Consider the following 14,420-nt stretch of genomic DNA (forward strand, 5'->3'; position numbering starts at 1 on the left):
CCGGCCGCCAGGGGGCGGCTCCGGCGCCTTCTCGCTGCTGACGGCGCATGCGCCCACCGGGGTGGGCGTCTGCGTCTCCAGTGTTTTCCGGGCCCTTGCGGCGTCCTCCTCGGTCCGCGTTGTGCTTCCGGGGCGAAGGTCACGGGCAAGATGGTTCCGCCAGTGCAGGTCTCTCCGCTCATCAAGGTGAACCAGGTTTCGCGGCCGCGGCCGGGTGCTCGGCTCCGCGTGGGCCCGCGCGTGAGCGACTCCGCGGAGCTCGAGACCTGCGGCCCGGCCTCCGCCCGGCGGGACAACCACCCCTCTCTCACCCCCCCGCGCCCCGACCCGGAGGCTGCGATTCCCCCCCCACCATCGGCCCCAGACGCCGCGGGTGCGAGCCCCCCCTTCCCCTCACCCGTCCCCCGCGCCCGGGACCCCCGCCCCGCGGGCTGAGAAAGCCCCCGGACCCCGGTTCCGCTCCGCCGGTTCTGACCGCCCTTTCCCCGCAGCTCGGCCGTTACTCCGCCTTGTTCCTCGGCGTGGCGTACGGAGCCAAGCGCTACAGTGAGTGACCACGGGCGGATACAGCCGTCCCAGCCCACGGGGCGCTCACGGGGCTTCTCGAAGACGGTGCGGGGTCCCCGGTGCCGGGCAGTAGACGCGCTCGGGTAGGAGAGGGGCAGGGCGGGAGGCGCCAGACCCAGAAACCCGAGCGGGCTGGACCCCCGAGCGCCGCCGCGGCAGGCGTGTAGTTTGGCCGGGCAGCCCCTTGCAGCACAGAGGCCTGAGTGAGGGGCGACAAGACGCCTGGGGTGGCAGCGGGGACCCTGTAGCTGCCCTCCGGGTTGGACTCTCTGTTGAGGAGTGAGTGTCAGGGCTTTATGTATATCTAGGTAAAGGAGAGTGGGAAGCAGGTACCTCTGGTGTTCACAGTGCACTTGAAGATGACTTTGCTTGTGGACTGAATTCCTTTTACTCAGTGCTTCGGTGAAAAAGTTCATTGATATCACCCCTCCTCCTTCCTTTCCTTTAACAGATTACTTGAAACCCCGGGCAGAGGAGGAGAGGAGGATAGCAGCTGAGGAGAAAAAGAAGCAGGATGAGCAGAGACGCATAGAGAAAGAACTGGCAGAAGGTACTCGTGTTGCCGAATCTCATAGATTTGTTCTCCACCCGGATTTTCAGAAGCAGCTGCTGCTCCGGATGAGCCCCACAGTGGAGGGGAGGGGCCGCAGTCTTGATCCCTACTGGCCCCTCGGTCCTTTTCTGGGGGAGTGGGAGGGAGAGCAGGTGTGGGTGTTGGGGGTACACGGCGATACCTGCCTTTAGGGAGGCCTGGGCCCCTAGGCCTTGGAGGCGAACCGTCTGCCACCCTCAGAGAGGCCCCAGGACCAGAACTAGGCTCACCTCTCCCTGCCTGCGGCGGCGGGTTCCAGTCTGGACGGGCGGGATAAGGAAGGCCCAGGATGGGGGTGGCAGCAGAGCATAGCCGGGCTCACCATGGAATGAGATGCTGGGTGGTTTAACACCGAACGTCGAAAATGGGCCCTTTGGATGGCCCGAGTGTGTAACGGCGCGTCTGTTTTCCTTCCAATTTTTCAGCCCAAGAGGACAGCATATTAAAGTGAGCCTGCCTTTCCCTGGAGCAGTGTGGATGAATAAAGCCTCCTGTACTGTGTGATTCTCTGACTTTCCTTTATTGTCCCCAGTTGTTTGGTTTCTGGACTCAGACTCAGCAGTTGTGTGCCTACCTTCTCAGGTTATGTGGGGTGTGGATGGGGAGGGATTCCAGAAGAACCAGTCAGTGACCAGTGCATAAACCGGGCGGGATGCACAGAACCTCGATTGCCTGCTCCGGGGTATCTGTGGCGGAGCCCAAAGGATGCGGTCTGTAGCGGAGACACAGCTGGCCAGGCGTGTGAGCGCTGCTCGGCCTTCTATGCTCCGAGCCTGGCCCAGACCCTTGGATGGGCAGGGGAGGGGCAGGCTTTGCAGATGGTGGGGGTGGAGATGGCCTGATGCCTTTATGGTTGGGACCTGGATTTCCATCGCCCTCCTGCACATTCTCCCCTTGACCCCAGGGAGGGGATGTGGCCTCCTGAGGACCAGGCGGGGGTGCAGCTAGCTGTTCAGGGGGCTCAGGCCTTTGTGCCTGAGCAGACGGCAGGCTCCACCCCTGGTGGCTGTGGCCTTTCGTCCCCAGGCCTGGTGTCAGAAGTCGCTGTTCCCAGTTTTGTCCCAGGAGCAGGTTTCCTAGGCTTAGAGCCCCAGTTCATTTGTCAAATGAGTTCATCTGCAAACGTGAGGAGAAAGTGAGAAGCGGCGTACAGCCCTGTTTTCAGTTAGGGTGAGGCTGGAGTGCCTGATGGTGCACACCCCCTGGGGTGTCCTGAGGTTGGTGGGTAGCTGGCACGGGGTCCCCCTGGGAACCTGGAGGAGCCCCCAGCTGCAGGCCCTTGTCGCCACCAGGTGCCACTGAGCTGAAGGTTTAGTGGGGCGTGTCCATCCCCCCCCCACCCCCCCCCTGCCGGGAGCGCTGGCAGAGGGCAGCATCTTGAACTGGCCTTAAAACAACTCAATTGGTCTTGCAGTCCTGGCCAAGGGTGCAGCCAAGAAGAGTTTCCAGTATCTGGAAACATTTGCTTTGGAGCTAACATTATGAGTTAAAAGTCCTTAATTTCTATCAGGTAATTTAGTACCCATTTCAAGCGTGAGTTTTGCGTTGTCCCATTTGGGTCTGACTCGGCTTTTCTTCCCCGCTCAGAACCATTAATTAGGTCCTTGGAGGCATGTGGTTGCTCCCATGAAGGAAACCTCAGTGGTGCAGACCACAGGCGCTGATCCGTCAGCGCGGTTCAGAGCAGCTCCCGGGCAGGCTTTATTACGGATTATTTCTGCACAGATCACTCAAGTCTGATCACTGCTGTTCTCACAGCCTGGACCTTTCTGGCAGGATTTTCCGGTTGGTCACAAATGAACGTCCTCCGCCAAATAAAAAAAGGGCAGTGTGTTTTCTTTTGATTTTATTCTAAATTCTTGTGCATATATTTTTTTCCTAAACCAGATGGGAATTGGCATCTATGTATCCGTTTCTCCACCCATATACACATAGATACATGTGCAGTGTGAATATATTCACCCAATGCTTTTAGACACACAGTTCATAGACCGTTTTTGAAGATCTCTTGGTGGTATTACTATGCATCCAAAAGATGGATGAGTGTAAGGTAGGCTACACTGTTCAGATTGTTCGTAGTTGGCTTTGGTTCGTAAACACAAACCTTAAAAAAATTCAAAATATCCAAAATGGTCTCCAGTTATTTTCTCAGGCTTCTTAACCTCTTGTACCGGTGGTTAGAGGCACAGCCCTGGTGGGGTGAGGGGGCAGGGGGCCCGCTGACCGGCTCACAGGATGCAGCAGGTGGAAGACTGGGGTGCCGGGCCGCCATTGCAAACTTCTGTGCCCACTGCGAGAGAAGACAAGATGGTGAGCGAGAAACGCGAGCTCCTCCCCTCCACACACCCTGCAGGAGGAAGGGCAGAGACCGGCTGGTTGGCCTAAGCCGATTAGCCCAGCAGTTCCGAGTTTAGCCCTTGGTGACACTCCAGCCTGGGCCTCTCTGAAGCTGGCTTGTTTCTATTGGTTCCCTCCCCTGCGGGACATTTCAGGGAATGGCGACAAAAGTTGCAGAGCGCAAGCAAGAACCAAGGCAACAGCTCACAGGTTCTGATTTGGGGGGGGCGTGCTGACCGGTTACAATAGAGCCACGTCCCCACAGTGCGGGGTGAAGGTGAACAAGTGGTCTGCACGCAGCGCAGGGAGAGACGCCGCGCACGCTGACTCCTAGCTCGCGTTCTGTCGTCTTCTACGGGTCTGCTGTTTTATCTCTCAGGCTGGCATGGGAGCGTAGGTGGAGTTCCTGAGCTCCTTTAGAGGGCACTGCTGACTGATTATGGAACAGAGGAGCTTTAAGAGTTCACGATGTTTCAGCGGGGCTTTCCTCCCCTCTATAGAGGAAGTAACACTCAGTTACCTCCCTCCTGAGCCCCCCGGCTAGGACCCCGAGCGCGCCCTGTCAGTCCGTGCTCGTCAGCTACACTGAATCAGCGGGGCTGTTGCTGTGGGATGGGCCTCCCCACGGTGGCCGCCCTTGCGGCCAGGAGCCCTGGTGCGCCGACCGCGGGGCCGCCTGGAGCCTGGCTTTTCTCCAGGTTGAACTCTGTGGCCTCGCGCCCGCCCCCTGCAGGCGAGGCGCGGCTGTGCAGTCTTGGCGGCTGCAGGCGTGGAGCGCAGACCTTTTTTGGCCGCCGTCCTCTCGGCCGCCTTCCTCTGCTCCTCCTCCAGGGCCTTCACCTTCGCCTCGTACTCGTCGGCCAGGGTCTTCCACTCCTTCCTGTTGTTCTGCAGCCGGTCGAACATGGGCAGGATCTCCTCGTGGAAGCGGGAGAACTCCTGGAAAGGGAGCCGAGAAGTCGGACCACACCCCCAGTGGCTCCTGGCAGGCTGGGCCGGGGTGGGGTGGCGCATGGAGGTGCCACGTTCCCAGCAAAGGGAGAAGGACTCGGGGGTTTGTGTCCTTGAGGTTCGAACAGGAGCTGCGGGGCGAGGTCCCCGAGAACAGAGTAGAAAACATCAAAGCAGAAGGGACGTTCCCCCGGCAGCGGGGCTGGGAAGGCTGGGCAGACGTGCAGGTCTTGGGGCTCCTTCACCCTCTCTCATACGCACGTCGCACATCACACAGAGCACCTGCTCGCCCAGGAACACGTATGAACGCCCAGAGGCTGTGCAGGTGGATGCAGGCGGGGGAGGCAGTGGGAGGGGAGTGCCTGGTGGTCCCCGGCAGTGACCACCTCAGGACCAGCATGTGCACCCTGGTCCCGCCTCCCTCCCCGGCACTGACAGCCCCCCCTTGGTGGGGGCAGAAAAGGGAGCTGGTGTTTCAGTAAAGGGAAGCGTGAGACCTTGGGGGCTGGGGTGGGGAGTGGGGCAGGAGGGACGTCGCTCAGAACCTGAAAACCTCCTCGGAGTGTGGGGTGTGCCCCCCAGACGGGCGGGGCCTGTGACCTCGTGGTGTGTGTCACTCGGGAGGGCTCTGCCCCCTCACTCCCTTGCCAGTCCCTGGAGCTGATGTCACAGCACCTGTCCCAGCTCCTTGGCATGCGTCCCACTGTCACTCGGCCGTGCCCGGGTGTTTGCTGGGCTGCGTGCACCCAGCTGGCGACAGTGGACCACCCTCCTCCTCCCAGGGTTCAGACACTGAACAGATGCACTGCACATATACTGCAGTCAGTGCCCTGCAAACAGTGTGCAGGCCCTGGGCGGGGGTGCCTTAGATGGGGTTCGGGAAGGGACGTTTGAGGTACAACCTCGAGGTGAGCAGGAGGACATTCTGGGGGGGAGAAATTGGGGGGGAGGGCTCATGGTGCTTCTGAGGAACTGATGGGGAGGGACCCCCTTGGGGTGACACTGAGGATCTCGATTCTAAGTGCAGATTCAAAGGGATGGGAGCCACCGTCCCCCCCGCGCCCCCCCACGCCCACCCCCCACCCCTCCCCTGCAAACCCAGCCAGGCCCTGGGCCACCCCGCTCACCTTGTACACGAATGTGCACACAAAGTCAATGAAGCCGACCTGCAGTTTGGGGAGCTCGGCCGCCTTGTTCCGGTCCATCATCGGCTTGTGGGGGAGCAGGGACACCGTGAGGCACCTGGTGGCAGGCATGCCTGCCACCTCCCCAAGCCCCCAGGACTCAGCCCCACCCCAGCGCAATGAAATTGTCCACGGAGACAGGAGTGAGCAGCGCCCCGGGGATGAGCTGGCCTCGGGAGGGAACGCCAGGACGCCCCTTCCCTTCCGAGCCACCGCCCCCCCGTTCTGGGGAGCTGCCCTCGGCAGCGCTGGGCTCAGGCCTCGTCAGCCGGGGGTGGAGCGCGGAGCCCCTTCCTCCAGCGTCCCCCTTGAGCTATCCATGGTGCTGACCCGAGGCCTGGCCCGTGACTCCCAAAGGGGCAAACCCCGGATGCTCTTGAAGGAGCTGTCCTTGGTGTCCAGACTCGAGACCCCCTCCCGCGCCCCTCCTCAGCTGCCTCCTGGCAGTCTCTTCCTCAGAGCTGCCCTCTGTCTGGGGCTCGGCGTGCTGGAGTGAGCCATGCAGGACCCTAGAGGCCTGGCCCGGAGGAGACAGACAGGCTGCTTGCCCTTCCCCCGAGAGACTTGGCTAGTTGGTCAGGGCACCCTTTCCTGCAGTCTGCGCCTGGCCCCAGACCTTCCCAGCCCGCTGCTCAGAGAGCTCTTCAGTGGCTGGAGCTGGCTTGTAAGACAAAATCTCTCTCCACCTCTTCTGCTCATTGTTGGGTAATGCTCATGTCCTTGTCCCCATGCAGGTGCCACTTCGGTCTAGCAACAGATTCCTGACCCCCCACATTGCTGAGCTGAAGATCCCGGCATCGTTATGGCCCTGAAGGCAGGCTGGGTTCCAGTCACGCCCAGACTGGCCTCCCTCCCTCACCTCCGCCCCGTGAGGCCCGGTGACCGTGGCGCACAGGTCCAAGCCCCAGGGTCCTTCCAGTACTGCACAGCCCTACCCTGCACACTACGCCAGCCCTCCCCCCCGCTCCCCGCCTCCTCTCCCCCTCCTCCCTGCGGCCTCAGCCATGCCCGGGGTGAGCCCTGGTCTCCAGCCACCAGCTCTCTCCCCGCGGGCCAGGCCCGCCCTGCCCTGGGCCTTCCTGGAGCAGCTCGTGGCCGGGCAGGGGCACACTGCAGAGCTGCCTGGGCCCCTGGAGGCTTTCGGTCGTGAGCCACAGTCTGGCTCTGCAGCTTCGGCAACGGCTTTCCATCACTGCAGGGCACCACGGTTTTACCCAATCCCTGTCTTTTCCACAATTTACCCAGATTCGGTCCCAGCTAAATTCTCACCAGACTCATGTCACATGACCCCACAAAGTGAGAGTTAGGTCCCAGGACCCCAGAACCCCCGGGGGCCCCCTGTCTGCACCGAGCCAGGCCTGAGGCTCCCAAGCACTGTGATGGGTGTGGAGGATTCTGGAAGCAACACTCACAATGGGCTGCTGATCCAGAACCGTCCTCTCCAGGTCCCCTTGTTCCCAGAACTCAGCTGCCACCAGCAGAGCGACCTGAAAGGCACACAGAAGGCAGGCATGCTGTGGATTCAGTGCTTGGTCAGATGTTGTCCTGAGATCCTGTCAGGTTGGCCAGTGGCCTTGGTCTTCTGCACCCCAGACTCTGGTGTCCCTACTATTCAGGTTGGGCCTGGCACACAGGAGTGCCCATTCCACCGTGGCGGCACTGGCTGGGCCCCAGAGCTGGGCGGCAGCCCTCGGCACTACTTGCAGACGAATGGGTCTGTTCCCGCATCCCAGGCTGCACCTAGATGCAACCCCGTGAGGACTGGCAAGACGTCTGGGGCCCCGCGTGACTCTGACCTTGCTCTGGACTTCCCAGGGCTTGGTGATGGCAGACAGGTCACACGCCGTCATCATCATGGCCCTGTGGGCAGACGGAGCTCCAGGCACGTCCACACTGGCCTCCCTCCTTCCCCTCCACCTCTGCAAGGCCCGGTGACCGTGGGGGCACAGGTCCAAGCCCCAGTGTCCTTCCGGCAGTGGACAGTCCTACCCTGCACACCACTCCAGCCCTCCCCCCACGCTCCCCGTCTCCTCGCCCCTCTCCCTAGGCAGCCAGGGACAACGAAGGTCAGCAAGTGATTCTTGGGGACCAGTGATTTACACATATTTCCTAATTGGATCTCTGGGACAGGCCTGGGGCTGGATGTAGTTCTGCATCTCCACTTTGCAGGTGAAGGGACGGAGGCTCGTGAAGTGAGCGAGTTATTTAGTTGAGGACATGGCCTGTCTGACCCCAAGTCCCCCCCGAAAGGAGAGCAGGCGAGGTGAAGCGTTTGTCTGAGGCGTTGACGCGGCCCAGAAGCGGGCTGTTCTTGCTCTGGAGCGTCTGGGGCCCCGGGGCTCCGCGTCCTGCAGGGGGAGGTGTCGCCCTGCACTCACATGACAATCTCCTTCCGCGTCGTCTCCAGGGAGAGGTACTCCACCCAGCTGCTCCTGTCCTCGTAGTTCTGGGACTCATCCACAATCTTCTGGAACATCGTCCTCTTCCTGAACCCCAAGGACAAAGGGAGGGAGTCGAGCCCGCCCCCTCACGCCACGCAGGACCACACGTCCTCCTTGATCTCAGCCCCACCCGCCCTTCCAGGAGAGGAGCCGAGGCGGGGAGTGCAGGCTTTGTGGGGCCCCGGGGCGGGCTGTCTGCCTGGAGCCCCAGGTACCCCCCAGCCAGGTTCCCTCCCCATGGGGCCTCCTGGGGGTCTCTGCGGGGCGGGTGGGCGGTGGTGCCCACTTGAAGTAGAGCGCCAGGTCTGTGGCGATGATGGCGATGTCCATGAGGTGGATCACGTGCTCATGCTGCCGCCGGTTCAGGTTCTGATAGATGTTCAGGGTCTGCAGGTGGGGCTCTGGTCACAGGTGCGTCTCCCGCACCCCCCCGTCCGTTCCCCTCCCCCACCCCTCCTGGAGGTCATCCGTCTGTCTCTCTTGGCGTTGCTGGCCAGCTTCTACCCAAGGGTCATGGGCCCCAGACCCAGGTGGCTGTACATTGCACCAGGAGGCCCCCAACCCCCCTTCTCCCCCCCCACACTCCGGGGACCTGAGCCCACCCCACCCCCCGTGGGGGCATTTCCAAACTGGAATCACCAGGCCTGTCCCATCACCCCCATGGCCACGACCACAAAGCCTGCCTCCCTCCTCCAGCGCCAGAGCTGTGTGGTGTGGGCGCCGGCAGTGGGGTGCCAGGGGTGCGGGCGAAGGTCAGTTGCCAGGAAATCCAGCAGGAGAGGAAAGGGAGGGCACCGACCTCCTCGGAGAGCAGGAACTTCCCGAACTCCAGGTGGTGTCGTTCCAAAATCGAGGAGCCGTGGAGCTTGGCTAAAGGGTCCTGGGATCTGTTACAGAGGTTTAGTTAAAAACAAGCAGTGGTCAGAAGCCCCAGAGCAGCCTGTTTGCCCCCAGCTTCCCCCACGAGGAAGGGGCACCCCTGCGGGTGCAGCAGGCCATCATCAGGGGTGAGCGCTTTCCCCAGCCGCTCTGCTGGGAGGCGAGCTCTCGGAGGGCCCCTCCCCGGGGACGCTGTGGCTGACTCCCGCACACAGCCACGTGGGCGCCCCGGGAGCGCGCCTACTTCATCTGGTACAGGTTGTTGGTGCCCCGGTGGTCGATGTCGTGGCACAGGCCGGCGGTCACCATGGCGAAGGCCTCCAGGTCCGTGTAGTAGCTCTTCAGTTTGCCCGTCTGCAGAGACAGGAGCCCAGGATCCTGCAGCCTGGCCAGCACCCTCGCCCGCCCTTGCTTCCCTGCTCCGCTGGGTTGGGGGCGGGGGGAGCTGGGCCCGACCCCACGGCCCCTTCCCCGCACAGGGGCTCTCCATCCACTTCCCGCGCTGGGGGTGTGCGCCAGTCGGAGGGGCCTCTGCCCTTGAAGGCCCCCACCTCCCACGCGGAGGAGCCGCCGCCTAGGTGCTGCCCATGGAACCAGGAGGGTCTTCTCCACCCTGAGCGGACGGGTGAGCCCTCTCCCCACCCCCGCCGCACCCACGCACCATGAGAAGCGTGAACATCGTCTGGGCCACGTTGAAGCCGTGGCGCCAGTTGTGGTAGGTGATTCTCCGGTACCCCTTGCTCACGGAGAACAGGAACCGCACCAAGACCTGAGGGAGGCGGAGATGTGGGCTCCAGGCACCAAGCGCCCGGTCCCACCGTTGCTCTCCCAGCTGACAGCTCTGGAAAGGCCCACGTCCCGTCGCCTGCCCCACCACTGGCCTCCAGCCACCTTCGTGGGTGGCACCTGCGGGGTGGACCAGCGTGGCAGGCAGCTGGAGGGGCGGAGCCAAAGCCAAGAGCGGCTCCGGAGCTCACAGGGCGTCTGGGGCCTCCGTCCTATTGCCAAGCCCCAGACTGGGACAAGGACCCCAGGAGAGGGGGCTGGGATATTTCAGAAGACAAGGTCCATTTCAGCCATGGGTATCTGAATGGGGCAGGATGTGTGGGCACCTGGCCCAGTGATGGGGGAAAGGGGATGGTGGCTGAAGGTCCAGAGGCCGAGGGGTGGCGGGTCTCTGGACCATAGAACGTGGGCCCAAGGGAGCCTCTCATTGCTTCCACTGTGGTTTTTAGGGCCAGAAATTATTTGGAAATTTTTTATTCTGTTAATACTTTCTACAGTTTATTTCTTTTGTGTTTTCCCTTTGTTTTTTGTACAGTGTCTTTAGAAAATGCCAGCCTGCTGCACTTGTTCTCCAGGGCATAGAGAAAGACGGTTCCCTCACTTGGCCTTGGGGAAGCAGATGCTCCCTGAGGTGTGAAGGTGGAGGCAGGGCAGAAGCTGGAAAACCACAGGGAAGCAGCACAGCGGGGAAGGCTGTCCCCCCTCCTCGGGACCGCCTCTGACGGGCTCTGTGCTCACACCTAGAGGGTGCTGTGTGCTTTCTGCACAGGTGCTGGGCTGCTTCTGTCTCCTCTTCTCCCAAAACCAAACACCCACTCCTGCCCAGTGATGCACTTGATGATCAGACTGCCTGGAGTGCCTGTGTGACAAACTTCCCATCCAGCCAGCCAGCCAGCCAGCCAGCCAGTCATGTATTCTAGGCACACTTGCCCTGTATATTTTGCTGGCCTGCACTGTCCATTCTGTAATGAACATGTTTGCCCCCAGACTTCCTGCGGGACCTGGGACCCCTGACCACCTCTCCCCGAACTGGGACCCTGATCATGAATGACCCCTCACCTCCTGGGGGATCTGGAACTTTCGAACCACTCCCAGCTCGTAGTACATCTGGATGCCGCATTTGACCAGCTCCAGCTCCGTGCACTCCAGATCAGAGAAGTGGAACTCATAGATATCAAACTTGGTGGGCCCCGGCAGCTCTTGCTTCTGTGGGAAGGATTGTGGGGCTGAAGGGGGCAGGCCCACTGAAGCCCCGCCTGTTCCTCGTCTCTTCTCCTCTCAGGACACTCTGTCCAGCATGAGACACCCCAGGTGTCCGGTAACATCAAGCCAGTAGCCTGGGGCACTCACATCCCCTCCCAGCTCAGCCCCCTTCCTCTCCCCTTCCCCCACCTGTGGCCCAACAACAAGAACTTGCCAGCTGGGCAGACATGGTGATGTTGTCAGGGAAACAAACACAAAGATACGCACATACACAGGCACACGCAGAGAGAGACAAGGACACATGAATATACAGGCACACGGAAGGACGCACAGACACACACGCCCTGACGCGGGCACACACGACGCACAGGAACATGGCTGCATATCAACAGCAAACATCACAAGCCCACACTCTGTGCCCGAGCTCACGCTGGCCTCCTGGGAATGGAGGCGTGTCCCCCGCCCGCAGGCCCTCCCAGTCTCCACCTGAGGGCGGGGGTCAGATTCTGACCAAGATCTTCCCCAGCTCGTCCTCCTCACAGTCCGCAGGCTCCTTCCCGAGGCGTTCCCTTGTTGGCTGGGAGAGAAAACGTGTGTCATGAGACAGAGTGACGGTGTCAGCTACACCCCTCGCGACTGTGGGGCAAAGTGACGCTGGGCACAAAACAGCGGGAGCCTCCAGAGCCCCAGCTGGAGCCTCTGGCTTCAGAGACGGTGATGATGAGAGCCCAGCCGGCTCTCAGTTCCTGCACGCCCCCGCCTCTCCACGCCTGTCCAAGCGCTCCACTTGGACCACGATGGTGGAGGCCTTGCCCTGCACGGCCAGAAGGGCTGTGGTCACTGCCGGCTCACCGCTGAGGCCTGGGGCCCAGGGAGGGGCCGCCCCCGGCCGTGTGCGGCGGGTGGGACTCCAGCTTGTGCCTTCCCTCCTGGGACGCCCCGCCTCCCCGCGGGAGCGCTGGACATACCAGGATCAACTGGATTTCGTCCTTGTCACATCTCACGTGGTACAGAACCATGTCCTGGGCGATGTCCTTGCGGTTCTCCAGCTTGTTCATCTTGTCGTAGGTGTCGGTGTTCAGCACCGACCAGCCCAGGAACTGTGTGAGAGACTGCAGGCACGCGTCACCCACCACGGGCGCCCTCCGGTGCGCGGGGAGCTCCCGGTGGGCCGGCCTCCAGCCCCCGGAACGGGACCTCTCAGCTCTTCCTGGGGTCTCGTGCCGGGTCGGGGCCCGGAGCAGACGGTGTCCCCACCACACAGGTGTCGCCTCCGGGGCCCTCCAGGGACAGGTGCTTACCTCCATCAGGACTTCATCCTGCTCGTCGAAGGGCTTCCCGTCTTTCCGGTTGTAAAACGTTGCGACCCCCACAATTTCCTCCTTCTTGTTGACGATGGGCATGGAGAGGACATTCTTGATGATCCACCCAGAGTCGTCCAGAGGCCCTTCCTGCAGGGAGAGGCGTCCGGAGCTGACCGCTGCCCCGGGTCTGGCCCTGGCCCGGGCCCGGCTTGTCAGCCAGGGAGTGTGAACCTCACTTCTTCGGCCCTCAGACTGCGGAGACTGGGTCACTGTTCCCGTCTGTTGGCCCCCAGGGGTGCGTGTTGTGACTTCTCCCCAGAGGAGAAGGGCGGCCTTGTCCACAGGGGCGGCCTCACTGTGTGGGCGCTGTGGTCGCACAGGGTCCCACTCTTGGAAGGTCCCCCGCTTGACTGAATGCCCTGCTGCCAAGTTCCTAATAATTGTTGAGCAAGGGGCCCAGCACTCCCATCCCGGTGGGCTCACAGTGGGTGGGTCCTAGCTCACATCCCACTGACGCCTGGCTGGTGAAACAGGGACCCTGGCCAGTTCCTGGAGGAGGCCCCGAGAGACAAAGCCCATCTCCACTGGCCCACTTGACCTAGGCCTCCTTCAGAAAAGAGCCCGCCCTGGTCATGTGTCCCCACGTGGAGCAGACGTGGACCCTTGCCAGGCAGAGCCGTGCCCAGCCAACACGCAGACCTGTGTGTACGGAACACGTGTTTGCTGCCGTTAGCCTGTGAGACTTGAGGTTGTTCCTTAAACAGCAAAAACGAATTCAGTCCATCATTTCTGAACCACAATATCTTCTTTCCTAAGTACAATACACTTTCTATGAATGAAGAGACAGATACCTGAAATTTGAACATTTCATCAGCCGGGGCATTCATAATGTTACAGATCTGAAAAGGGATCAGAAACACAGTTTCACTTGAAGCAGCCAAATATACGGTATGATTCTAAAATAGACTATCCGAGCTGATGAACTTCCAAGTAAGCAAAGCCGGGGCACACAGGCCGGTGGGAAGGGGTGGGACGCCAGCGATCAAGTACAGGGCTCTGGGGGACTCACAAAGCCACTTTCTGCCACGTAGGTTGGAAGGCCACTGGCAAGGGCCCAGTGATCGGCCGGGGGTGAGCTGTGGGGAGAGAAGCAGAGGGTCAGATGGGCCAGACGCTCAGCTGTGTGTTCGTGCTGAGTCCCTTCTCTGAGCTCCAGGTGGGTTGTGGGAAGAAGGCGAGGGGAGGCCAGGGGTGGGGTCTGGGGGCACCTGAGCTGCCTCATTCCTCCTTCTCTGCCCACGCTGAGGCCCCTTGCCCTACAGGGCGCCGCATGCTTCATCCCCGCGGGCCTGGCCCTGGATCTCAGTCCCTGCATGGGACCTGCGGGGTGGGGTCCTGACAGGCTTATGGGGCCACGGAGGTCACATGGCCATGCGGCTGTAGGGCTGGTAATGGCCAGCTGCCACCTGCCTGTCTCTCCAGGCTGCCCTGACCTCCACCCGGCTCTGCTGCCCGCTGGGCTGGGTCCCCTCCTGTCCCGCCCCGCTGGGGGTGCAGTGTTGGGCCTCCCCGTCTGGGGGCTCCGCCTGCTGGGCTGGCCGGGTCAACCAAAACGAGACCCTGAGGGCCTCAAAGGCCAGTCGCTGCTGACAGGGCCTCCTGGACAGTTCATGTGATCCCCTGGACATCCACGCCAACATCCGTGGGGCTTCGGGCCTCCTCACGCCCCCGCTCATTTCCTCTGAGACCAGTACGTGGGCCTCCCTCCCCACCGCATCCTGCCGCGCCCCCCAGCTCAGGGAGCACCAAGGTGTGCGGGGCCGAACCAGGGGCCGCTGACTCCGCCGTGACAGGTCCTCAGGCCAGTCCAGCCTGGGCCCGGGGTGGTCCTGCCCTTGGGTGATGCTTCTCACAAAACCCTGACACTTACGGGATGACCTTGATGTCTTCCTTGCCATGGAGGATGTAGTCGATGACTTTGTAGAAGACGATTTCCTGAGAAACAGACCACAACAGGCGTGAGGCGCTCCCCGATGGGAACCCCTCACAACATATGCCCACATAATTGCACATAGGCACACAGGTGCACACAATGTACACACGCGCCAACCGTCGTGGGACACACATTACACACTCTGGTTTACATTTGTCTTCCCTCCGTCTGTGTCCCACTCAA

At 61.6% G+C, this 14,420-nt stretch overlaps 2 protein-coding genes across 2 annotated transcripts in view; one reads left to right on the forward strand and one right to left on the reverse strand.

Moving 5' to 3' along the window:
• Nucleotides 1-30: 30 nt before the first annotated feature.
• ATP5ME (ATP synthase membrane subunit e) lies at nt 31-1,663 on the forward strand. The gene is made up of 4 exons (XM_028166310.2): nt 31-186; nt 492-546; nt 1,019-1,117; nt 1,585-1,663. Exons 1-4 carry the CDS (start codon nt 151-153, stop codon nt 1,608-1,610), a joined length of 216 nt encoding a protein of 71 aa, XP_028022111.1. The 5' UTR covers nt 31-150; the 3' UTR covers nt 1,611-1,663.
• A 1,724-nt stretch (nt 1,664-3,387) lies between these two features.
• Nucleotides 3,388-14,420, reverse strand: part of PDE6B (phosphodiesterase 6B) — a 28,274-nt gene continuing 17,241 nt past the window's right edge. Inside the window, exons 6-22 of the mRNA XM_057546985.1 lie at nt 14,175-14,239; nt 13,314-13,380; nt 13,096-13,143; nt 12,242-12,391; nt 11,909-12,052; nt 11,452-11,517; nt 10,797-10,943; nt 9,613-9,720; nt 9,196-9,305; nt 8,872-8,959; nt 8,359-8,459; nt 8,010-8,117; nt 7,428-7,491; nt 7,044-7,118; nt 5,575-5,658; nt 4,279-4,435; nt 3,388-3,449 (exon numbers count right to left, since the gene is read on the reverse strand). Of these exons, the coding sequence (XP_057402968.1) occupies nt 3,388-3,449; nt 4,279-4,435; nt 5,575-5,658; nt 7,044-7,118; nt 7,428-7,491; nt 8,010-8,117; nt 8,359-8,459; nt 8,872-8,959; nt 9,196-9,305; nt 9,613-9,720; nt 10,797-10,943; nt 11,452-11,517; nt 11,909-12,052; nt 12,242-12,391; nt 13,096-13,143; nt 13,314-13,380; nt 14,175-14,239 (1,644 nt within the window). The remainder of the gene's footprint in view (nt 3,450-4,278; nt 4,436-5,574; nt 5,659-7,043; nt 7,119-7,427; nt 7,492-8,009; nt 8,118-8,358; nt 8,460-8,871; nt 8,960-9,195; nt 9,306-9,612; nt 9,721-10,796; nt 10,944-11,451; nt 11,518-11,908; nt 12,053-12,241; nt 12,392-13,095; nt 13,144-13,313; nt 13,381-14,174; nt 14,240-14,420) is intronic.

Source organism: Balaenoptera acutorostrata, chromosome 5 (genome assembly GCF_949987535.1).
Source record: "Balaenoptera acutorostrata chromosome 5, mBalAcu1.1, whole genome shotgun sequence".
Classification (NCBI taxonomy): domain Eukaryota; kingdom Metazoa; phylum Chordata; class Mammalia; order Artiodactyla; family Balaenopteridae; genus Balaenoptera; species Balaenoptera acutorostrata.

Bases quoted from the DNA above. Each gene is read 5' to 3' on its own strand.
- ATP5ME (XM_028166310.2), top strand. From the start codon at position 151: ATGGTTCCGCCAGTGCAGGTCTCTCCGCTCATCAAG. The intron at 547-1,018 runs GTGAGTGACCAC...TTCCTTTAACAG, and splicing joins GTACGGAGCCAAGCGCTACA to ATTACTTGAAACCCCGGGCA. The intron at 1,118-1,584 runs GTACTCGTGTTG...CCAATTTTTCAG, and splicing joins AGAGAAAGAACTGGCAGAAG to CCCAAGAGGACAGCATATTA.